The 25235-nt window shown below is 51.3% G+C and overlaps 1 protein-coding gene across 2 annotated transcripts in view; it reads left to right on the top strand.

Annotated features, from left to right (window-relative positions):
* Positions 1–775: 775 nt before the first annotated feature.
* ANP32A (acidic nuclear phosphoprotein 32 family member A) overlaps positions 776–25235 on the top strand; it is a 38831-nt gene continuing 14371 nt past the window's right edge. The window contains exon 1 of one of the 2 annotated variants that reach the window (XM_079913250.1): positions 776–1006. In XM_079913250.1, the coding sequence (XP_079769376.1) occupies positions 851–1006 (156 nt within the window). In that variant the 5' untranslated portion in view covers positions 776–850. The other variant, XM_079913251.1, reaches the window with a different exon arrangement.

Here is a 25235-nt window from a genome sequence, read left to right on the forward strand (position 1 = left end):
TAGGTCTATAAAGCCCATAAATTATGTTCGGTCCAGAAAACCAGGAGTTACTAGCACCTTCCCTTTCCATTTTCTAAAATATTCAAAGTATTCAGCATCAATTCTTAGTCCATGGTCTTCACTCATTTATTGATTAAACAAAACCCCGGGTGGCTCTTGGTGATCACTCCTTCCAAGCTGACATGCAAACTGAAATGCCTCTCCATGGAGAGGGTCGAGACCGCAAGGCAAGTCATCCAGAAGTGGACGCATCTTGCTTTTTATTTACTTATGTATTCAAGGGGCTGCGATGGCCACGGCTGGACTACGACGAGGCGGGAGGCGAAGGGGCGCGCGGGCTGTGAGCCGCAGCCCGGGGGTGGGAACCCGTAGAGGAGATGGGGGGCAGCAGCCACGCTCCACTAGCTCTGCCCGCTGGACCCAGAAAATGACCAGCCCCTCCCCCCACCGCACCCTTGACCCCTCCCCTCTTTCCAGGCCTTTCATCTGCCCGCCCGCCGGGCAGTCCGCGGCCCCCAGACCTCTCGCCGTCTGCCTCTTTCCACAACCCGGTCGTGCGGCGCGGTCAGGCCCGGGGCAACCCCACGAAGCCCTTGGCCCGGCGCGGACCCCGACCCCCTGCCCCTTCGGCCGCGCCCCTCCCTTTCGTATAACGCACCTGCGGCCCCGCCCCCGGCCAAACGCTGAGGCGGCGGCGGGCTGGCGAGGCCGGGCGGCTCGGCCCTCCAGGCACAGTCACCTTCCCTTCCCCCTACATTCCGCCCACCCCCCTTGCTCAGCCGCCGAGCTGCCGCCGCGCTCCTCAGCCGCCCCGAAATCTAAAGGGGTCCGTCTCCGGCACCACAACCAAATGGCTGAGCCTCCCTGGCCGGCTGCGCAGCCCGCCCATTGGTCCCTTCCCCCCCGCCTCCGCCACCATTCGCTGTTGCCCGGAGACCCTCGGCGGCGATTGGCTAAGGCTGCTGCCACTCTTCCGGGCTGCCAATCCCGCCTCCACGGTGATCAGGTTAGTGTGCGCCGCGGGTGCTGGGGGCTCGAGAACCGAGCGGAGCTGGTTGAGCCTTCAAAGTCCTAAAACGCGCGGCCGTGGGTTCGGGGTTTATTGATTGAATTCCGCCGGCGCGGGAGCCTCTGCAGAGAGAGAGCGCGAGAGATGGACATGGACAAACGGATTCATTTAGAGCTGCGGAACAGGACGCCCTCTGATGTGAGCATTTGCCAAAAATATCTCTGTCGGTCCATTCTCCTACTTTGTGTGTGTGTGTGTGTGTGTGTGTGTGTGTGTGTGCGTTGGGGGGAGGCACTTTTTTTTGAGGGGGGCGCCCGGGAGATGTGGGTTTGGGGGTCGGACTGCAAATGAATTGCAAGGTTGGGGGGTTGCAGTGCCAGCCGAGCATGTTCTGGCTGCCGCCGCCGCTGCCCTTGGTGTGTGACTACCTGTGCGTGTGCTCCCGCGTGTGCGAGTGTGGGTGCGAGAGTGTGCACCCATCGGGGGCCGGCGGGCGCACGCGTTTGGGTCGGAGAGAATGAGGCAAAATAACCCTCTGAGCTCGCTGCTCCCGTGACTCCGTCTGAGGGAAAGATTAACAAGAGAGGAGGAGGAGAGGGGCTGCCTCCTGGATTTAACAACAAAAAAAGGGGGTTTTATATTTTATAAATGAATCCCCCCTTCCGCCCCCCTCCCGCGCCTTCCCCCTCCCTTTCTCTCTCGCTCGCTCGCTCGCTCGCACACACACAATAAGTTTTGGGCTTCGCGAGTCCGGTTTAGTTTCTGATAAATGTGGGCCGAGGCCCCTGGGGAGAGCGCGTGGGGAGGGGGCTGCAGTGGAGTTGGGAATGGCTCGAGTTTAAAGTGCGTCTTCATTTCTTTGCAGTGATGAGGCGAGAGACGGGGGAGCCATATTTGTAACTTTGTAGTGTTCGTGAACGCGCCCTTTCTCTCCCTCCCTCCCTTTCTCTGCCTCCCTTCCTCTCCTCCTCTTTCTCCCTCACTCTTTCCACCCCACCTTCGGGCCAGATGCTGATGTTTCTTCCTTTCCTTCCGAAGGGAGGATAAATTGGAAGACGGGGGGAGGGATTTTCGAACGTGCAAAGGCACAGATAATCCCCGCGCCTCCCCACCTCGCGCGATCGCTACTGCAAGTTACCCAAAGGCTATGTCCCGGTCCCCCCTCGCCCTTGCTCCTTCCGGCCTCCCTAAGATGCTAGGCTTTGAGCCCTGGCCGCCCCCCCCCCCGGCCCCGACCCCCGGCCCGTCTTTCTCTAAGGTGGGCTCCTTGGCAGCCATTCGGCGCCCAGTTAATAAATGGGCCCGGGAAACTTTGTCAGGACGCGAGCTGCCCAGAGCTGGTGCTTGTGGTGGGTATTGGCTGGGTCCAGATTTATGCGGGCTTAGCAGACACGCAGCTCCGGGATGGGAGTTTGCCTTCCCGTCGCCGTTATTGATTGGGCAGTAGCGGGAGTACGGCCGGAGGAAACTTAAACCGATGGGAACTGGGAGGCTCGGGCAAAAGCCTACCCCCGAGGAGGGGAAAGGTGAGGGTGGGTTACTCGAACGCCCGTTTTTGTCTCCCTCTCGCTTTCAAACACTGTTTTATGTGAGTTGGAGGCTCAGCGGAGGAGACCCCGGGTCTGGGGCGGAGACGCTGGCTGACTCCTCTCGTGGCCCCTCCGGGGACCAGCGGAGCGCGGGCGGGAGGACCCCTCACCCCAGCCCTGTAGCCAGGGTTCCACAGAGTTGGGAGTTTGGGGTAGCACTGTGCGCTGACCTGTCGCCCCTCCAGCCCGTTAAAACCCGAATTCCTGGCGCAGGCAGGCCTTGCTTCCTCTTTTCTCTACTTCCTCCCCCAAACCTGAGTGAGACTTTTGAAAACAAGATCCTTTTTGTGCCCCCCCCATCATAACGCAGCTGTGGACTGTAGACGTGCAATGCCTTATGGCGCGCAGGGCGGGGAGGGGGTGGCGGAGGGAGGGGAGGGGTTGCCCGCCGGAGGACGCTGGAGTTTCCGCGAACAATTTGCCGGCGCTTTGCCTTTCTCTGGCCGGTTTCATCCCAGCTTGGACCCCGAGCCAGAGGATTGGGGGGCTGGGTGTGGTGATGGGGGAGGGGGCCGGAGCCGCGGGCTTCCCGCGTACTTTCCGGAAGCCCCCCGTGCGGAGGGGGAAGGGCGCCAAGTAGGGGGCCGGGGTCGCGGAGGGAGGGTGCGGAGGCGCGGTTCGCCCGGCCAACCCTATCGCCGCTGCTGGCCAACTGGGAGCGAGATCGAAAGCGGGTCGAACCGGCTCTTTAAACTTCCCGAGTGTGTGCTGGGGGAGGGGAGCGCGCCGCGCCGAACTGGGAGCGATTTCTCACGCTTACGCCCCCTCGCCTTCGAGTCTCCCGGCCCACACGCCTGCCCCCTACCTTGAGGCGGGGTGGGGCGCGGGTGGGGGTGGAGGGGGCACTTTCTGTCCGTTTGCGGAGGAGGGGGAGAAAGCTAGCTAATGAGGGACAAAAGGGGTGAGGGAGGAGAAACTCGGTTTTTTAAACGTTTTTAAGACAAATAGCTCCCAGAGAGCGCCCCCTGCACCCCTCCCTGCCGTGCTCCCCCCAGGGCCCCCACACACCCACCTTCGGAGCCTCTCCCAACTCTGATCCGGGGGCTGGTGGCCACGCCGCGACGCCGAAATAGGACAAGCAGCCATGTTTCCCGGGTCTCGCGCGGCCCGCCCCTCCCCTCCCCCATGGCGCGGCCGGCGCCGAGCGCGGGGCTCCTAATGCGGGCGCCGGGCTCCATGCGGCGCAGGGCGCGGGCCGGCGGCCGGGCGACCCGGCGGCCGGGCCTCGCGCGTGCGGGTCGGGGCGCGGGCGCGCCGGACTGGCCCCAGGGCGGGCCTTTTGGCTTCCCGAGCTGGTTTGGAGCTCGAGGTGTTTTATTTATTATTATTGTTTTTGTAACGGCCAGGCCTGCCGGAGGCCGAGCCCGAAGGGCGCCGAGGCGTTACTGGGGGGCAGGGGCGGCCGCCGGGGCCCTGCTCGCCTGTGGCACGACTGCCGGGCGCCGGGCTGCCATTTTGTCACCGTGGCTGTTGTCCCTGGGTGGGGGGGGCGCAGACTTGCGCCATCGCCCCGACGGCCCCGGACGTGGAGGCAGCAGGGGGAGCGGGCTCCGGGGACCCCCAGTTGTGCTCTGGGCCCCGATGGGGGTCCCCGCCCCTTGCCAACGGCCTGAGGCTCTGCTGGAGCGTTGCGGCGGCCGTTGCTCCGGGAGGGCGACGATCCTCCCGGCGAGTGCTCCCCCCACCCCCCAGCGCGCTCCCTGCCTCCCCCGCCCCTCTTCTCGCCAGTATTTCGTCGTTCCTCCTGCAGGCGTTTTAGACGTAGTTCAATGTGGCCCTAAAGACGAACGGATCGCCCTGGTGTTTGCTCTTTCTGCGGAACTGATAGGAGGGTGGGGGGAGAAATTAAACATGAGGTTTCTTTTGGGAGGGGCGCACGCGACTCTAGCGGCCCTGACTGAAGCCGAGGACAGCAGCCGCTTAGCCGGGAGGGACGAGTTGATGCGTTGGGGAAACGCCCTCCGGGGCTGGGCTCTCCGGGAAGGTAGGTCGCGCTCGGTGTTTCAGGTGGGTGTTGCAGCGCCCTGCTGGCTGCTAGGGGAGGCCCCCTTGCTCTCTCTCTGCCCCTCCCCCTTTTATTTTTGCCCAGGGCAAGGCAGCCACAGTAGTAAATGTAACCCTAAACCGAAAAGATTAGGGAATAAGGCGTTGCTTTTTAAAAAGTAAATGTTTTTTTTTCCTAACTGCCTTTCTCTGGGGGTTGACTGTGAGCCAGGCAAGGCATCGCGTCGCCGGCATCTGTCTGAGACTTTTTAAAAGCTGATATCCATGCTGGTTAAGCACCTCACAGGTTAAACTCTGGTAGACGTCTGCATGGAGACTAGCTTTCATGGCAGTGCCCGGCCAAGACTGCTCAGGAAGCCAGGTTTAACTTTGACCTTTGGAATACGTCACATCATGTTTTCCAGACTGACTTACTGCCTAATTGGGTTCAAGTAGGCTGATATTAACTCCAGTTTATGCAAGCCTACCAGGGATCCAGAGGCAGAAAATTGAGCATGAGTTCCATATGGACATGGTCAGTTATGTTTTGGTACTGGATTGCTGCTGCTTATGGTAGTTTTGAGCCTGAGGGCTTCACGGGGGAGCTGGGTAGTAGAACCACACGGGCCTAAGTGTAAATTCCTCGTGTCACAGAGGTAAGATAAGTTAACTGCCCTGCCCCTGTGATCTCAGGCCGGTTAACTTAACCTACCTCTTTGATCCTTGGTTTCCTCACCTGTAAAATGGGAATAATCCTATTTAATGAGTCAGTGACAAAACTGGCTTGATCTGGCCCTCAGGTGCTCAGTATGTGATAGTGTTATTCTCAGAGAGAGGCGGGGGTGTGATGCAGCACAACTTTGGGCATTTCTAGGGTTTAGAGAACAACAATAATAATAGCTGATGCTTGTATAGCACCCATGCTATGCCTGGTACAGTTTTAAGTGGATTACACATATCAGTTAATTTAGTCCCCACAGCAGCACTAGGAGGCAGGTACTATTATAATCCTTATATTAGCACAGGAAATCAAGGCATAAAGATGTTATCACAGCCAATCTGCATACTCAACCTCTATACTCCCTCCCCTGAAGGACCCTTACTTGTAAGAGACTGTGGGGAAGAGCTTTTTCTTCCTTGGCTTTGAAAATTGCCACCTTGTGAGAGAGAAGACTGGACAGCCTCCTGGTTGAAGATACTGAGGTGGGTGGTCAGGATCAGAGGCTCTCTGGCTTGTCGGTTTTAAGGGGGAGGCCGTACATACACTTCCCTAGTTTGGGTTAGCACATCACATCTGGTTAGAATCTGGTCTTTTAGGTGTTGGGGGACACATTTTGAGGAATGAGAAGATAAGCAGGAGCCACTCAGGCAGTGGTGTGTGTGGGAGCGTGCGTGTAATGCATTTCCCACTTTTATTATCAGACAAAAAGCTGAACAGAATTGGCATGTCCTTGGTTTCCAGGACCTAGTTTACTAATAACACTTCATGGATCATCTCACTTAATCCCCCAACAACTCCTTAAGGATAGGCCAAGCAGGGTGACATCCTCTGTTGTGAGGGTGAATCATCCAGGCTGAGAGAGTAGGTCAAACAGCTGGTAAGCAGCAGAGTTGGGTTCTCCTCCCACTGTAAAACCGGAGGTCCTTAGTTAGACAGTTAGGACTTTGAAAATTGTATAGTCTGTTGGGTCCCAAACGTGGCCCATCACCAGAATCATCCGGGCGCATGTAGAATGCAGATTCCTGGCTCCACCCCTGGACATTGGTTTAGCACAGGCATTGCCAAATTTTGGGTGAACTGCCTGTTTTTGTATCACGAGCTAAGAATGATTTGTACATGTAAACGCTGCAATCAGTTTGATGATGTGGAACACTGAATCCCAGTTAAGGGAAATGTTGTCTCCCTTCCCCCCCTGCAAAGAATTATACTTGTCTCCTTGGACCTTTATTAGGAAAAAAATTGTGCTCATTATATGTTTTGAATTTTATCAATAAAAGAATTGTGGAAATTTGTTTTTTTTTTTCATTATAAAAGTGCCTATGTAGTATTGTCAGTTTTGCCTTTAGGTAAAGTTTACTATCTTGCCCCTTACAGAAAAAGTTCGGTAATCCCTAGTTTAATAGATTGTGGGGAAGGACCTTGGGATCTCAGTTTTTAAATTTTTTTAATTATTAAATTTTTTTATTAAGTGTGTAAGAAGCCTTTCTTCTGGGTGGTACCTTAGGGGTCTTTCCAAGTCCTTTGACATGTGCCTTTTTTTTGTTGTTTTTGTTTTTGTGGTACACGGGCCTCTCACTGTTGTGGCCTCTCCCGTTGCGGAGCACAGGCTCCGGACGCGCAGGCTCAGCGGCCATGGCTCATGGGCCCAGCGGCTCCGCGGCATGTGGGATCTTCCCGGACCGGGGCACGAACCCGTGTCCCCTGCATCAGCAGGCGGACCCTCAACCACTGCGCCACCAGGGAAGCCCTGTGCCTTTTATCTAGTTGATGTCTGGTGGAAATCAGCCTCAATCCATGAACATCCATAAGAAGAGAAATCGTACTTGTTGCTGGTGTAAAATTGAGCATCCCTTCTATCCAGAAGTTATTCTGTGTAACCAACCGAAATTCTTCATCTTGCATATTCAGGATATTTCAAAAGGTTTTTGCATACCTTGTAGTTAAATGGTTACCCTTAAGTTTTAGATGTCTTCTCAGAGCTAGAGAAAAGGAGCTTTGAACTGCAACGGTTTGAGCTTTGAGGTCTGGAAGGTACAGCAGCTGTGTACCTGGTGGCTGACATCAGAACTTCAGAGCACAGATCACTGGAAAGCACAGATAATCCTAGAATCTCTAGTTCGGGCCTGCTGCTCTTCCACCGTGCATGTTGCCTGGGGAACGTACTAGCAGCAAAGTGGCTTTGAGTTCCAGAGCCCTTCTTTCTACCTCTCTAGCCTCTTGTGCCTGAGCTAATAAGCGGAAGGAGTGGATAGAAAATTGGCCAGGCCGCGGGAGGAGGCAATAAATCCAAGAGGGTGAATCCCAGTCCCCATAACTGTCGCCTGTACTTTAAGGACAGGAAACTGCAGACCCAGTTCCCTCTCTGGGCCGCTGCTGTACCACCAGCCTCTCAAGGTAATACAGGCACCTTGATTGAGCTTTGGGGGCTGGTCGTCTAGAGCTTCATTATATATTAATTTTACCACATTGAAATAAAAAACCTCAGGGCTGTTGGGGATCTTTTATGGAGATTGTGTAGGATGCTCATCAGATGTCTCGTTACCACGGTGCCTGCCCTCTACTCTGGTGTATCACTTAGGAAAGGAGCAGAGAGCTTGTTGCTGAGTGGTCATGAGCCCTGGTCAAATGAGCTTGGCTGAGTTGTTGAGCCTGAATTATGACTTGGTGAAGACGAGGCTCATTTCTCTGGTGTCCAGAGGGGGTACTCCCTTACAGATGTTCGCTACCATGCCCTCCCAGGCAACACACACATTTTGACCTGTCCACCACCTCTAGCTAGTGCTCTAGTCTCCTAGGAAGTACCCTCCCCCAGTCCCCCATCACCACTTCCTTCCTCCCACAAGCAAAGTAGAGAAATAGTGACCTGAGTCTGAATCTTATATTACATTGAAATATAATTATATGACAAATGATAAATACCCAACAATGATGTTTTCATTAAAGAGATGGAGTCTGGCAGGGATGGAGATTTGTGAAGGCATCTGTTATTCCGAACTTTTCATTTAATAAAATGGGTTGAAGCTAGATGAACAAAGCTGCCGTTGGCCTGGGCCCCCTTCCCAGACATGGAAGCAGCCTCCCTGCATAGAACCAGTTGTCCTGATGACATTTGTTAACACGAAGCCTATAAAACGAGATAAGATGTCTTTGTTCACTGGCACTGGGCCCCATCGAGTGCCTCCTGGGCCACACCCTGAAACCCCTGTGTTTTCACTCAAATTTATTTTGTTTCAGCTTCACAGATGCCCTGGTGCACACATCTGTTGCCGCCTTTTACCAAAACTTGCTCCAGGTGGCAGGTCTAAAAGATGAGTTTACTTAACCCCACGATCACTTACTCTAATGTGGATTAAAGTCTGGGTTATCTTTCCCAGGGGGATTTGCGTTTGGAGATTCCAGTTTGGTGAGGAAATTACCAGAGAGCTATTAGAGACTTGGGTGCTCTTCCCAGCCTTGCTATTAAATAACTTGGACAGTTGTTTGGCCTCTTTGGGCCTCTGTTTTCTCCACTCTAAAATGGGAGTGTTGAGTGAGATCAGTGACTTTCAAACTTTTTGTTCCTATACTAAGAAATATGTTTTAAAACACTACCCAGTATGTATATATTGATACACAGGTTATGTGAAAAACTGACAGTGCGCTCCCTTACTGGGAATAAAACACTTTTATATTCATTAAAAAAAAATGCTGGCTTTGACCCATAAATTGATTTCATTACTTGTTAATGTTGGAAAGACATTAAAAGATGAATATTAATGCTCGTTCCTTCACACTCAAATGTTTTGTGGTTTGATTGGGAGGAATGCGGGAATGCCATTTGCAGCTTTGTGAAGTCTCTCCGCCGAGGGTCAGTAGTGATTCCTCCTGCTTTGAAGCCATCTCATCTTGGGTCCTATGTTCTCAAGCTGCTCTCCTAGCCCTTTCCCAAGCCAGACCTTCTCACAGCATTATGGAATCATTATCCTAAATTCCTGCCTGGATGGATGCCTTCCAAGTCTCCTGGTTGTGCCAGCAGCCCTCCGCCAAGCATGTTCCTCCACCCACTTCTCTCTACCCTCACTGCCCCCCCGCTTTGTCTTTGTAAAATGACAATGTAATAGTGCCTACCACACAGTCTGGCACAAAGTACGGGCTCGATAAACATTAGATGTCATTGTTATTATGGTCTGTTCCTAGACACCACAGTTGGCATTCACTTAAAAAAAAAAGTTTACATTATCAACAGACACATTATATCAAAAAGTAACATTTGTTTCAGTGGGGAAAGAGGTTAGAAACTAGAGATTCAAACTTGCCAGTTTTTCCCCACAAGCAATTCAACAGTAAATGTGTTGTTTCTCCATCTAATGAGTGTAGCTCTAGCGTCTAAACATCATGGAACAGCCCCAGCACTGGATTCTAAATAGGTAGTTTCTGCTGAGGGTAATAACATGACTCTCCCTTTTCCTGGGCAACACCTGGTCACTACCTAAAGCGAGTAATTCAGACTCGACTCCTCAAACTGCCCACCAACCCTCCACCCCCTCCCTCCCAGCCAACGACCTTCCCCTCACAGAGAAAATGGAAACTTCCTGGTTTCCTAAGAAATTCCTAGACCAAACCTGTGCCCAGCTCAGCTGTCCTTTGGGTCTTACCTGTGCCTGTCTTTCAGTTACCTTTTTCCTCCTGGGCACCTAGCTACTCTCCTTTGGATCCTTCTCAAGCTTGGGGGGTTTCTCCCATCTTAAAGCAGACAGGAAATGTCCCTTGATTTCCTATCTCACTCTAGCAACTGGCCATCTCTCCCCTTTTACATTCAAACTTCCTGAATTGTCTAACCACCTTCTCCCTTCCCTCACTTCTCTCACATCTCAGCCTCCGCAGCTTCCTAAACAGCTCCCCAAATCCCAGCAGCCCTCACTGTCTTTTACATGAGTTCTCAGCAGCAGTACTGTATCCCCACCCTTGACCTTCATGAGATATGTTCCCCATTACCTCCCCCTTTCTCCAGTATTTCCCCTACAGCTGTGGCCACTCCTCAGTTTCTTTGGTTCTTTGGCCCTCCTCTCTGCAGCCGTGAAGTATCGGACTCAGTCAAGCCCAGGCCCTGAGCTCTCTCTTGTTCTGTATTCCCTCCCCACAAAATCTTGTTCTTCCTCACTGACAGCTGCAGGTACTTTGTGGTGCCTGGGGTCTGACGTTTACTGTTAACATCTCCGGCCTGACCTCTTGACTGAGCTCAGGACGCACCTAGTGTCTCCCCCCGAGCGTCCCCAGAGCACCCCACATTCAGCATGTCCAGTGGGAACCCATGGCCTCTGCAACCTCCTCCATCCTCCCCACATGCACACATGTGATCTTTCCATCACAAATCCTGTCAGTTGAAAATATCATCCAGCCGATTTCCCCTGCACAAAGCCCCCTTGAAGCCATGCTTCAAACTTGTTAGAATGATCTTACCAAAATGCAAGTGTAATCGTGTCACCCTGTACTTAAAATACACCATTGTCCTTAGGATAAAGCCCAAAAGCCTTAATAAGACCAACAAGAGTCCTGTGTGGTCTGCCTCTTACTCTCATCTTTCTCCTCACCCCCCTTTCCCACTGCGCTGGCCTCACTACCATTTACGCTCTCAAAGCTACTCCTCTCTGGAGCTGCCACCATTACTTCTCTAGCATCTAATCATCTTTATGATCTCCTTCATCCGATATCCCTCCTCAGCTCTAGGTCTTCTTTTGTTCTAAAACTCTTATAGAAATTTCCTTCAAAGAGCTTCAGTTTGTAATTAGACATTCCTGCGTGTGTTTGAAATGGCATCTCTGTCCCCATGTAGCCGGTAGGCTGCATGATTGATGGGACCTGTTTGGGCTCAGCAGTGCACTTGGCACGTGCCAGGCATTGTAGAAGTATTGGTTGAGTGAAGGAGCCATGGTCCTTGTACGTTCTTGTCATTTTCATCACCCACGGTCTGGTGAGCCAAGCACGAAGCCACTGAAACAAAGCATCTGAAACACCACTGTGGTTTGGTGTCCTCAGCTTTCCCAGGGTCAGTGTGAGCGCCTGCCTCTGGGTGGCTGATTCACACCTTCTCAGCCTAGTGGTCTTCACGTTTTTCTGGGTTTTATATCCCGTGTCGGTAAAAAATTTGAACCTGAGCCCTGGCCCCGGTGTGTCTCCCTTTAGTTAGGAATTATTCACATACACTGCCTCTAAATATGTACATTGTAGAACCACCAAAAAATTAAAATTTAAGAGGTTAAGTTAAAAAATATTAGAAGTCCGAGGGTTTACTTCCTGCGGCCCCATGGATTGTCTGGGGGTGATCCACTTAGGAGACCACTCCTCCAGTCAGTTGCTTTTTTTTTTTTTTTTGAATTTTTGAATTTTATTTTACTTATTTTTTATACAGCAGGTCCTTATTAGTTATCTATTTTATACATATTAGTGTATATATGTCAATCCCAGTCTCCCACCACCACCACCCCCACCGCCACTTACCCCGCTTGGTGTCCATACGTTTGTTCTCTACATCTGTGTCTCTGTTTCTGCCCTGCAAACTGGTTTGTCGGTACCATTTTCTAGGTTCCACATATATGCGTTAATATACGATATTTATTTTTCTCTTTCTGACTTCACTCTGTATGACAGTCTCTAGATCCATCCACATCTCTACAAATGACCCAGTTTCGTTCCTTTTTATGGCTGAGTAATATTCCATTGTGTGTATGTGTGTGTGTGTGTGTGTGTGTGTGTGTGTGTGTGTGTGTACATATATATATATATGTATATGTATATACATACCACATCTTCTTTATCCATTTGTCTGTTGATGGGCATTTAGGTTGCTTCCGTGACCTGGCTATTGTAAATAGTGCTGCAGTGAACATTGGGGTGCATGTGTCTTTTTGAATTATGGTTTTCTCTGGGTATATGCCCAATAGTGGGATTGCTGGGTCATATGGTAATTCTGTTTTTAGTTTTTTAAGGAACCTCCATACTGTTCTCCATAGTGGCTGTGTCAGTTTACATTCCCACCAACAGTGCAAGAGGGCCCCCTTTTCTCTACACCCTCTCCAGCATTTGTTGTTTGTAGATTTTTTGATGATGCCCATTCTAACTGGTGTGAGGTGATACCTCATTGTAGTTTTGATTTGCATTTCTCTAATAATTAGTGATGTTGAGCAGCTTTTCATGTGCTTCTTGGCCATCTGTATGTCTTCTTTGGAGAAATGTCTATTTAGGTCTTCTGCCCATTTTTGGATTGGGTTGTTTGTTTTTTTAATATTGAGCCAGTCAGTTGCTTATTTTATTTTTAATTTGGTTACGAAAGTTCACAGCATACAAGAAATGCCTGTGTCTTATTAAGTGCCCTTTCCTTATTAAGATCTTCCTCGCCCTGGTGTTGATGGTTAGGAGTGGAGAACATTCTTAGCCCTTCTTTGATAAGCAGGGAAGATCCAGTGGTCTGCCTGAGCTCCCCAGCAAATCAAGCGTCTGTTGCCCCATGTCAGCTGGGTGCTGCCTGGTCAGGCTGTGTGCACAGACCCTCCTAAGTTCCCTCAGGTCGTCCCTTGGGGTCCAGTAAAGCCAACTCCTGGGCTGCTCCTGAAGATGCTTGGAATAGCCCAGAAGCACCTGAGATGAGAGGATTCCATCAGCCATAGACTTCAGCTGGTCATTGCAGCGGGGGGAGGAGACTTTCTCCTGCTTATCCCTCAGGCTGGATATAAGTCAAAGGCAGGATCTGTGCGGGCCAGAGGGAAACCTGGAGGGGAGAAGCCTGCCGGTGTTCCCGTGTGTTTTTGTGGGGCACCATCAGCAAGGCTGTGCCAGGACTCTGCAGTCAGAAGTGCCCAGAAGGTCTGGATCGGTGGATTCTGCCGCCTCTTGCAGAAGGCGTGAGTGAGTGAGAGAGATTCCTGAGTGAGTGGGGGCTGCGGGGGAGCACAGCCCTTATAGTAAATTTAAAGGGGTGAATTGTAGATTTCTTCAGGGGCGTGCATCATGAGGAGAGACCCATCCCACGTAATGTAACCAGCTTTCCCCTGAGCTGTTGGCCTCACCAACAGGCCCAAATGGTGTGGCTGTGGAGGAGAGGGTGAGGGGAGCTCACTTTCACTGACATGGGCTGTGTGCATAGCCTCCAGGATGATGCACGGGGCTTTAGGAACGCTCTGTAAGTATCCGTGTAACAGGTAGAGTTCATTGAATCCAGTTACTTATGTCCTGGGCTGGGGGCAAGGGATATGAACGTGGGGGAGCGGGTTACAGAAAGCTGGTACTTACTGCCCGTTTCTGTGGTGGAGCTGGGGAGGCATATATATATATACACATATATATGTGTGTGTGTGTGTGTGTGTGTGTGTGTGTGTGTGTGTGTGTGTGTGTGTGTGTGTGTGTATAAACACAGCACATAGGCAGGAGGAAAGGTGTGTGGTTGGTAAGGCAGATTTCAAGCCCAGCTGTGTATCAGAACCACCAGGGGAGCATTTTGAGAAATTCCCAGGCTCTACCCAACTCCCGAGTCAGTCTCCCAGGGTGGTGCCCAGTCTGTGTATTTTTAGAATGCTCTAAAGGGGTTCTCTAAAGCAAAGTTGGAAGCCGCCACATTGAGGCGGGGTGCAGAACTTCACAGCGGGTAGGAAGAAGTAAGCTAAGCGGATGTAAGAGAGAGGAAAATGGAGCAAGGAAAACAGGAGATTGGAAAGGATGCAGGATTTAAGCTGCTGAGGTGCTGGGACCCGGTCCTTGGCCTGCTTACTGTATCCCCCCGCCAGCCCCACCCTCCACGGCCACACACATTTCACACGTGCCCAGATTCCTGCTCATCACACTTGTGAGTTTTCATTTACTTGTATCTCATGAGGCTGCTGAGTGCTAAGTGGGATTTATTGAGCAAGGCTGGACTTGGTCCATCCTTGATCTCCAGGGAACGGAGGCCAGTGGGCATTTTGTGAAAAGGAGGGGACCAAAGGGCCAAGCAGTCAGATGTGCTGGGCTGTGCCAGGGGCTGCTGAGCCCTGTGGGTGGAGGATATCTAGTAGGTTGCGTTTTTAAGCCTCAGTTGCCTCATCTGTAAAATGGTGACTAACACTAACACCTGCTTCCCAGGGCTGTTGTCAGGACTGAAAGAAATAAGGTTCATGCCAGGTGTGTGTTGTGGACAGCCCCTGAAGATAAGTGATTCTAACCAGCCTGGGCTTGATTGAGCTGCTGGAATGAGGGGGAGCCAGCCTGGCTAAAGAAGGCCCTTGCTCAGTGTCTGAGCTTGTGTGTGGTGGGAATACTTCTTGGGAGAGCTGTCTTTGCCTGCCTCGGAAGGAGACCTCACTTGGAGCTGCTCAAGCAGGTGGGCGAGGGCAGGACGGGTCCCAAGCAAGGGACAGAGCCCCCAGTTTCTTGTTGAGGTGGGGCTGGAGCTATGTCAGCCAAGCTGCAGACATCCCCTGCCCCAGGGCCTCCCTTCCCATCATGGGGTAGGGGTTAGAGGCTCTCTACCTGGCATGCTCTGTGCCAGCAGCCCCTCCTTCCTCTCAACTTCCCTCCTGGCTACAGACTTCTGGGTCTGCCCCGCTCAGGCCTTTATCTTTCATCCAAACAGCTCCTGAGAGGTCTCCTCCAGGAAGTCTTCCTAGACTCACTGGAGGAAGGGGAGCAAATTATGTCCATCCCAGGTGATGTCAAGATGTAAAGTCCCCAGGATTTCTAGGTCATGCAGCAGTGTTCTCCTCTCCACTAATTCTGGGATCACCTCCTTAGGGTGTGCATGGTGGCCCCTCTCTCCTTGGATTAGTCAGTGTCCCTTTATTCCCCCCTGCCGGAGGGCAGCGCTGACGGTTTGCAGAGCCCAGCACAGCTCCCCTGTAGCTGGGTGCATCAGGAAGGCGCTGTGATGATGTCATGTGGCCTCCAGCCTCCCGCCTGGCTGCCAGTGGGAAGGATCTGTCTGTTCTGGCACAGGGGCCTGCTCCATATGGAGGGCCAGGAACAGGCCATTGCAGTCACTCGGGGCGTTCCTTGTACTGCTGCACGTCTCCCTTTCCCCATGGAGATTCGGGTGTACCCCGGTGCAGCCCAGGGAGAGTGGGCAGACGTGGACTTGAGTAAAGCTCCCCAGCTGTCTGGGAGGCCCGAAGAAGCCTCTGCAGAGGTTGGCCTGCTGCCATGATGAGTGGTTCTCCTCTGAGCCCCCATCTAGTTTGCAACTCCGTCGCAGACATGCCTTTGTGAGTCTCGGTTAAGAGAGCTGGTGTGTCTGTACGTTGAGGTGTGGTCTGGGAGTCTGGGGAGGCTTCTAGGGTAGGGCCCTCCGGGGGCTGCTGTGTGGGGTGAGGTAGAGCAGCCAATCTGGGAGGAGAAATGGAATGCTGGCTTCTTAAAAGCGAGGGGGACTTGGTTCAGGGCAGACAGTTGGCCTCTGTAGACACTCAGGAATCTTCCCTCAGATCCCGTGGCCAGTGTGGTCATTGTCAGGAGTGGACACCCAGGAGGGTCAGATGTGAGAGTGAAAAAGCACCTCTGAACTTGACCTGTGGCCGTAGACTCCAGCGAGGTCTGAATCCCTGTTTGAGGTGCCCACTGTGCTGGAAACCAGACTCGTATTGGGCACATGGCTTGCCAGCCCCAGGAGGCTTATTATGTCCATAGATGTCCCTGATGATGAGCAGCGCTGGCCAGCTAGTGCCTGATGGTAGCCAGAGTTGTGAGGGTGATTTCTGAAGATAGAAAATACTGTGGAGGGTCATTCGTTTCCACATATTGATTGAATGCCCGCCCTGTGCCAGGTCCTTTCCTGAACATTCCGGGTACAGCAGTGAACAGGACAAGGACATTATCTGGGCTGCCCATGTGGGGCTTCCATTCCATCGAGGGAGCCCATCAGTAAGTTAAGCAAAGGCATGACTGCTGGTGTGATAGGTCCCACGAAGACAGATAAAGCTGTGTTAAAGGGGATAGGTGACCCAGGAAGGCTTCTCTGACACGGTGGCATTTGAGCAGAGGCTCGAGTAGCCTACACTGGACTTGTGGCCCCCCCGAGCCAGCAACTTAGAACGTCTGATTTGGAAGCACCTGCGAATCATCTTGCTGAGGAGCAAGCTGAGGCCCAGCGAGGTTAAGATGAGAATTCATGAGCTAATGACATGATGCAAAAGAGTGACAAACTGTAACTGGCCAGTACTCTCTGCTCTCAACCTTATGCCTCTCCCCAGACCAGCTGACCCTCTGCCTTTTCGTCCCATAATGTCTTTTATCACCCTCTTGAGGCTCGCACTTTAAAAGATTGGTACTTCCAAATTGCGTTCGTTAACAATAGTAGATTTATCTTCTCATTTGTGGCTGGTGTGTTGGGGGTTGGGGAGCAGGAACACATCTGTAACTGCCAGTCAGCCCCCCAGGCACGGCCTCGCCGCTGGGAGCTGGTTATGCTCCTGTCTCGGCAGAGATGCGGCCCGGTTTGGGTAACGACAGGCTCTTGCTTCCTTTCACGGTGGGATTTCTATCCATCCTTCTGAAATAGCAGAGTTTCTTGAAGGACGCCTATTGGTACTCTTTGGATTCCATCTGGATCTTTCAGGCCCTCCCCACCTGGTTTGGGGGGCCAAGCGCCTTTGAGTGGGCAAGGGGGACACTGCCAGAGCCGAACTCAGAGGCCCCGGAGCTTATTTTAGGGAGAGAAACCCACAGTTAAGTCAGATCACAAATCCAGCCATGACCCACCCTCTCCCAAGGACCGGGATGAGCCTTAATTGGCTGATAGTTTTCATCTAGAAGCAGGCGTCTTGCATGAATATGAAAGGAGCTTCTGGTGAAGTAAGACTTCATTAATCAGCCTGCTAGGAGCCTGGCTTCCCAGTATGATGGGGGCTGGGTAATTTGATGCCTCCTGTTCTGCTCTGAGCTTCTAAAGGAAAGGCACTAGATTTTCATCTCTTTGCTAAGTATTGAGAGAAAGTAGTATCTTTTGTATGTGTTTTGTTTGTTTTTAACTGTTGTGGTGTCTGGCACATGGGTACTCATTTGTTCTTACTTAATCTATACAGAAACGCTACAAAATGAATGGGATTATTCCCACTTTAGCAGATGAGGGAAGTGAGGCTCAGAAAGCTAGTGAACTAGCTCAAGGTCACATAGTACTGAGGAGCTGTGCTGGGTGCAAAGCCAGGTCGTTGGCTTGAGAGCAATGCGTGGAACCTTGCATCTTAACTTTGACCTCTTGCCTCCTCTCAGCCACTTTTGGGGCTGCTGTTAATATGGAAATACTCTACACTCCTGACTTCCATTTCTTTCTTTTCTCTGCTGCATTTGTTCCCCCAGGAAAGCAAAACAGATGATGCCAGAATTTCAGATTTTTTAAAGTGTATTATTGTGAAATAGAACACATTTAAAAGTAAACAAAACAGATGTGAGGTTCAGTGATTTTTCTCCTTCAGGTTTTTTTTTTTTTTAAATGATTTAAATGATTATTTTACACTGTCAGTGAAATCCCAACAAAATCAACTTTATCCTTGCCTTTCTGTGCCAGGGTCTTTAATAAATATGTGTCTGGGTTTCCACTGACAACTCGGATGTACTTCAAACATGAGGGCTTGTGCACACAAATGAGAAATATACCCAGGATACCTCACAGTACGAAAGAGTGTTTGGAAGGTGGGAGAAGGCCAAATCATTCTCCAATAAAAGTGGGCTAAGACATAATTAGGGGCTTGGGTGCTGCCTCAAAAACTAATAGTGCATTCCAACCTTCTGTAAGGAAAGTGTTGTGAACGGGCACGGCAATGAGCGTCATGTGTTTTGCCTAGAACACCTTGCTGCCCTTGCCATCAGTAAGACCCCTTCTGGGACAGGAGTTAGGCTTATCCCTTGTTGAGTACCTGCTCCGAGCCTTGCTTCCTGTTAGGTACTTAGCAAGCATTACGTTTTGATCCTTTAGAACGCCCCCTACAGTGCAGGTCTGGCCACCCTGTTACCAGACAGGGAAACAAGCCCACAGAGGTCAGGTGGCCTTCAAGGCACACTGAACTTGCCCGTGTGCTGTAGCAGTCCCTTCTGCTTGTCTATCCCAGACTGAACACTCTGGGGACAGAAGGCAAGGATACCTTTATCGTTGGAGCCTGGTGCAGTGCCTGGCATTTGGTAGGTTCTAAGTAGTATTATTGAACGGATGGAGGCGAGGTAACTTGTTCACACAGGTACAGTGGTGAGCCCATTAGATTCTAGAACTCCCAGTCTCTACGACTGCTGCCCTGCAGGTCAGAAGTGGGGTCTGATTCCAGCTCTTTGGTTAATAAGCTGGGTGAATGCAAAATGACATATGTGCCAGCTTATCTGTATTGCAACATTATAGCAAAAGATTGGAAGTAACTCAAATACTCATCAAATAAGGGGCTGGTTAAGAAAAACGATGGCACATCCACACGGAACACAATGCAAATAAGAAACAAGGACGGTTTTTTGCATACTGTATATTACACGAACTTCATGAAAAAAGGCAAGGCAAAGATCAATGTATAATATGTTAATTTGGTATAAAAGAGAGAAAAATAAGATTCTTCTTTTTTTTTGGCTGTGTGTTGGGTCTTCGCCGCTGTGCGCGGGCTTTCTCTAGTTGCAGTGAGCGGGGGCTACTCTTCCTTGCAGTGCGCAGGCTTCTCATTGCGGTGGCTTCTCTTGTTGCAGAGCAGGGGCTCTAAGGCGCATGGGCTTCAGTAGTTGTGGCACGCAGGCTCAGTAGTTGTGGCACATGGGCTTAGTTGCTCTGTGGCATCTTCCCAGACCAGGGCTCGAACCCGTGTCCCCTGCATTGGCAGGCGGATTCTTAACCACTGCGCCACCAGGGAAGCCCGAAAAATAAGATTCTGAATTTGTTTGTGTATGTATAAACAAACTCTGGAAGGATTTTTAATGGGTGGAATAGTTACTGGAGAGGACGAGAAGGAGAATTAACTGTATATGTTGAGAATGATTGTGTTACTTATTCAAAAAATTAAAAAGAAAGTAACAGAAGTGGCTTTGGACTAGCTAGTCTATGTATCTGGGCTTCAGTCTCCCCATCTGTAGTGAGGTGATTGGATTAGATCAAGGCTTCATGTGGATGGCATGGTGTATATATTGTGTATCTCTGGTTTTCATGGGCTTTTCCAGGAGCTGCTGACCCTGTCCTAGGATGGTCTGCGGACCCTTCTTTCGTTGGTGGCCTGGACTTGGATCAGCTCAGGCTGCTGGAGAAAGACTGGGGTGATGCAGAGAGCCAGGGGCCTTCTGCAGAGGGGTCGGGCCCAGTTCCTGTCCCCATTCCTGGGACTTTATCCTCTGAACACCCTGCCCTGATGTGACTCAGTTGGTTCTTCCCCTAAATGAAGGATTACAGAGAAGAGAGACTGTTCCGGAGCATTCTGGCAAAGTGCTCCAGTTTAATAGGAAGAAAGAAAAATGGCAGCATGTTTTCCCAGGTTATTTTTAATGCTTTTCAGTTCAGCAAACATTTATTGTGAGCTAAGTGCAAGGCGGTATGGGGGAATCAGCTGCATAACACCTCCTCTCTGCTCTCTGGGGTGCCAAGTTTTGGGTACGAAACTTGCTCGTAAAATTCCTCCCTGTACCCTCCAGGACAGCACGGTTTACCTCGTCCAGTCCCACAGAGATTTGTGGGATCGGTAGGGATTCTTCTCTCCATTTTACAGATGAGGAAATTAAGTCTCAGTGAAGTCTTGCCCAAAGCCACACAGTTCCTAAGTGGTAAAGGCTGGAACCAAACCACATTTTCTGACTACTTCTCATGCACCCAAACGCTCATAAGCAAAACCTTCTGCCACAGGATATTCCCCAGGGGTGTAGCCGAGGGCCGTTTCTACTGGGAAACATTGGGTGAGCACAGTCCTGAGTAAAGCTCCTTTTTTCCTCTAAGGACAGGCAAGAGAAATCTCAGGCTTATGGTCAGGTCTTGGGTCTTACCCCCTTTGCTGTGGTCCAAACAATTTTGACTTCCACTGCTTGTGAAACCCATCACCCTGCCACCAGTTAGGTGCAGAATGTCCCATGGTTGTGCACGAGTGCGTGTGACAGACAGCGCCTTCTTCCCACCCCTTTCTCACTCCACCACTTCCTTTCCTTCCCTTCCACAAATTCCGTTGCCACCACCTGTCATCCTAGCTGTTCCCCCAAAAGGACCAAGCATGTTCCCTGCTCAGGGTCTTTGCCCTGGCTGTGCCCTCTGCCCTCTTCACTTGGCTTCAAGTCCCCACTGAAAGCTCAGCTTGGATCGGCCTTCCCTGGTACGCTTTGTAAAGTCCTCTCTCGTCATGATCTCTTTTCTTTCCCCTTTTTCCCTTTGTAGCAATTATATAGGTTGTATATAGACATATACACTTACTGGCTTATTATCTCACTCCTCCACTAGATTGTAAACCCGTGGGCTAGGCACCCAGTTTTGGTCTCTGCTGTTTGGTCACTGCCTAGCACAGGTGCCCAGCATCTGACAGATACTCTGTTGATATTGTTGAATGAGTAAATCGGGCCTGTGGCCTAAACACATAATGCTTCTTTAAAGAGGAAAGAATCAATCATAGCGTTTTAAGAGGTGAAAAGACCCGAGGCTCATCTCTTATGCAGGACTTCATCATACAGTATTATTAATTCATTTAATAGTTGTTCAGTGCTGTTTATATGTACGGTTCTTAGCAGATGGTCACTGAGCAGTCTCCAGTGCGTATGCTTACTGGGACGGGGATCACTGATTTTCTTAGAACAGCCCATTCTTTCGTGGGACAGCTGTAAAGATTTGCTGTAAAGATTTAAGCACCGTCTTATGTTTTACGTTGGGCCGAAAACTACCTATTTGTAATTCCTGCACACTGATCTTAGCTCTTGGGCTGCTGGAGAGCACAGAATAAATGTACTTTTATTTGTATACGACTCTCCTTCAAATAGTTGGAGAGAGAGAGCTATCATGAGTCACCGCCACCTCTGGCCTAAACATTACTAGTTCCTTCCATTGTTCTTCTAGTGTCACGGTTTTCAGAAGCCTTCCCACCCTTGTCACCCTCTTCAAGTTTGTTCTGCTTCAGGTGTTGGAGTTTCTGGTTTGGTCCCATCAGAGCAGAGTGTTCTGGGACGGCCTTGTCTGTGTTGGCCACCTTGGCGGGGACCTCCTTTATGAGCTTCTGATGAAGACTAAAATCTCTAGGCTTTTTTTTTTTTTACATCGTCTCTATTTATCTAGCCCCTCGCTGACTCTTCAAGAATCATGAAGGTTTTTGTTTTGTCTTCGTTTTTAGCATTTTAAGATTAAAGCAGCTGTAAATCTGTGAACAGCAATGAATTCAACCTGTACTATATTTTAAAAAACAGTAAATATACATAAAGCTCTATCACCAAGATGTAGGTGAAGAGGGTGGAACTACGGAAGTAATGAAAAACCCACAGAGCCTTTAAGTTTCTCCTTTCTGCCCTCTCTTTGACTGCCTGTGTCCTTTTCCCAGTGTCCATCTGTCCCCCCCCGCCCTCCGTGTTCCACCCCTCTCCCCTCCTTCCAGCAGCCCCTCACCTCCGCTTCCTTCCTTGCTCTCCTTCCATTGCCTCCTGTTTTCCCCCTTCTAGCTAGTAGCATATGGAACTAACAGTACTCCTTAGCATTTCCTGCACTTCCATCACCAATACTTTTACCATAAGCACTTAATTTCCAGACGAAGGCAGGCTGCACATGTCACATTTCTCTAAGGGAGGAAGAGATTAAATTCCTTCATACGTGTGACCCTCGGCTAATTTGTTTTGCGGTCTTGGAGAGAAAAAACTTTCAGTCCCCAGCTTTAGGTTCTTTTGCATGATTGGTTCCCTTTTCTGCCCACATCAGCGGTTTCCGATTGGTGGTTGGACACGAGGGCTTCAGTGCCACGGTGTTCGCTCGGCTTCTGTCATTGCCAATGTGGCTGTCATTTTGGTAGAGGTGGCAGGGAAGGAGGCCAAGGTCGAGGGTTTCTTCTCTGAGTCCACTTAGCCCTCCCTGGCCTCTTCTGCCCTGCCAGCCCTCCTGGGGTACATGGAGAGGCAGGCAGGGGTCGGGGAGGAGGGCTGGGTTCAGGCCTGGGGCTCTTTTCCTAACAGCTGTTTTCTTTCTCCTACTCCGTTTCCCCTTGCTTCAAGGAGTTCACCATGGAGAGGCCTGTGTCTTTGGGGTGCGGGTCCTAAGTTAAGAGGATTAAGAAATGGCCCAAGGTCTGGTTCCATAAAGGGCTAACTGTGTGACCTTGGGCGAGTCACGGTGTTGGTTTCCACCTGGTTTGTTAGTCGCCTGAGGAGCTGGACTGGATTCAGTGGTTCCCTAGAGTTACGGTGAGGGATCCTTTAGTTCCCTGAAGCACTTTTCTAAAGCCGACTGGAAATTTGGCAGGGGCCCATACGAGGGCTGTGGGGAGTGTCTCAGCCCGAGTCTGAAGGCATGGCGTCTTCTTAGATGGGCTGTGCTGTTCGCCTGGGCTGGGTAGGGGCTATGAACCGCTGGCCTGTGGATCTCTGTGTGGTGAAGCTGAGGAAACGAATTAACTTCTGTTTTGCAGACCATTCTTCCACTTGGTCCCTGGCGAGTGGGTAGCTGTCACCACCCACACCAGACCCACGGCAGAGACCCTGGGCTGTGTCCTCTTTTCAGACCCTGCTGACTCGAGGACTCTGGTGGGATTTCCACAAGTGGTCCCAGCCCAGCTGGGCTCAAATCCCTGAAATTGATTTCAGGAACCCAAATTAGCCACATCAGTGCAGCTGGGACAGGGGGCCCAGGAAGCCATTTTTGTATCGTTTTGTTGATTTGCCCGCGGGTGGAGTTAGTGGAGTGCTTTGCTTCCAAAAGTGAGTAAGGGGTCAGAGCCATTGCCTTCCCCCGCTCCATCCTTTCCTCTTGAGTGACCTGGTCCAGTTTGACCACTTAGCCAGCCCCTCTGGGCAGGGCACCAGCAGGGGACACCAAGACCTCAGACCATAGCAAGGCTGTGTTTGGAGGGGAGACCACAGGACGAAAGACTGCCAGGCATCCTGTGACCGAGCCATGGTTCTCTGAGGGCCCTAGTAGGTGGACAGGGACGGTTTCCAGGGGGTGGGATCCAGTTGTCTGTGGATTCAATGAGGTGATGCCTGGGGAAGCACTTCGTAAACTGTAACGTGGGGAAGAAATGCCAGGTGGTGTCACTGTGTTTGCTGCCAATCAGGGAGGCTGGCAGAGGGGTGAGGCAGGGACAAACTTGAACAGAGGCACAGGGTTTTAGTCAGGGGACATTGATGGTCGGGGGGCTGGGAATTCTCCCCTGGATTTGGCACTTGACTCCCTTGGCCATTAGAGGCTTCTGGACAAGGAGTGATGGGCCATGACGTGGCATGATCAAAACAGCATTTTGGGAAGGTTGCCCAGGATGTACCCCCTCTGCTCTCTGGGTCTTCCTCTTCACTCTCCTCAGGGCTCTTCTGTCGCATGGGGCCAGTGCTGTGGCTCTTGGATCATCATGGATGGTGTGGTTTTTTATGAACCCCAGGATTGCACAGCAGGCAGTAGGACCCCATGTCAAGTTGAGATACCTGCTCCAAGCTGTCCTGTAAGGTGGCAGGCATCAGATGGGGCAATGCCAGACTCCAACATTCGGAACCCAAAACCTTGAGCCCTGGGGGCTGTTTTTATGATCCCGGTGTGTTTTAAGAGACTACATGATTGATTTTCGCATTTCAGTAATTATCCGGGATAATTGCCCGGCAGCCCAGATTTCCTTTTTGGCGTCCCTCAACGCGATGAATCCTGGGCTCTTCTGGCCCATAAAATCTCCCACCTCCTTTTGGGGAACAATGATTGAGTTTGGATGTGGGGCAGGACTAAAAGTGGGTGGACCCACAGAATTTTGAAACTAGAAGGGATCTCGTGTCTGTCTGTCCAGTGTGCGGATTCGGGGACTGTAGAAGCCCAGAGAGTGTGGATGTGACTCCCCCACCCGGGGGCACATCGCAAGTTAGTGGCAAAGTGGGCCCAGAGTCCAGGTCATCAGACTGCCTGACGAACATCCTTTGCACCAAACCTCCGTGCTTCTTGTCCCTCTTCCTTCCCCTGGTCACCATTCAAACACTGCCTGCTGGGACTGCACCTTCCCTGGGCTCTGCTTCCAACTCCTGCTTCTCACACCTTCCAGTACCCGCTGAAGGTAGCAAGGGACACAGCCAGTTAGAAGATGCAGCCTGCTAGATATTCGCTTGATCATGTCATTCACCAGTTCCAAAACCCTCATCTCTCTCTGTCCCCACTGCACTATCACCCCCACACCCCCCGCCACCACACACACACACACACGGTAAAGTCAGACCCAGCTTGACTCCTCCCCACTTCCTTTCCCGCAGACAGCATTCCGGGCCTATTTTCTCCGTCTCTCAGAATTGTTCACCTGCTGTTAAGTCAGGCAGGGCTAGGGCAGGGCTGAGCAATCAGGGAAGGCTTCCTGCAGGAGATGGAACTGACAAGTCCTTGAAGTGGAGTAGAATCTAGACTGGCTGGAAGAGAGGAGTGAGGTTCAAGGGGAGGAAAGCAAAGGCATAACATTTGCTTTCCAGCTCTGCCAGGCTTCACTAGCTAAGCAGGTCCATCTGATAAGCCCAAAGCCCAGCTCCTATACCAGTTGTGCCAGTCCTGGGGTTACTGCCCTGAGTCTGTTCTTCTGGCCGGAGAAGCATCTGCAGTGGCACCAGCTCCTCTGTCTTTGGCGAGGCAGAAACCAAGTCCTCCCCAAGCTTGGGGCAGGAGGTAGGAAGCAGGTTCCAGGCCGCGAGGGAGCCAGTCACAGGGTTTATGTTAATGTGGGCCCTCCCCCAGCCGGCGCTTAGCCTATTACCCAGGCCCTGCCGACAGCTTAATTACCGCCGCAGCGAGCCTCGGCCTGCCTTCCATGGTTCCCTAAAATAATAAGGATGGCGTCACCGACTTCCCGTGCCA

This window comes from Stenella coeruleoalba, assembly GCF_951394435.1.
Source record: "Stenella coeruleoalba genome assembly, chromosome: 2".
Taxonomy (NCBI): domain Eukaryota; kingdom Metazoa; phylum Chordata; class Mammalia; order Artiodactyla; family Delphinidae; genus Stenella; species Stenella coeruleoalba.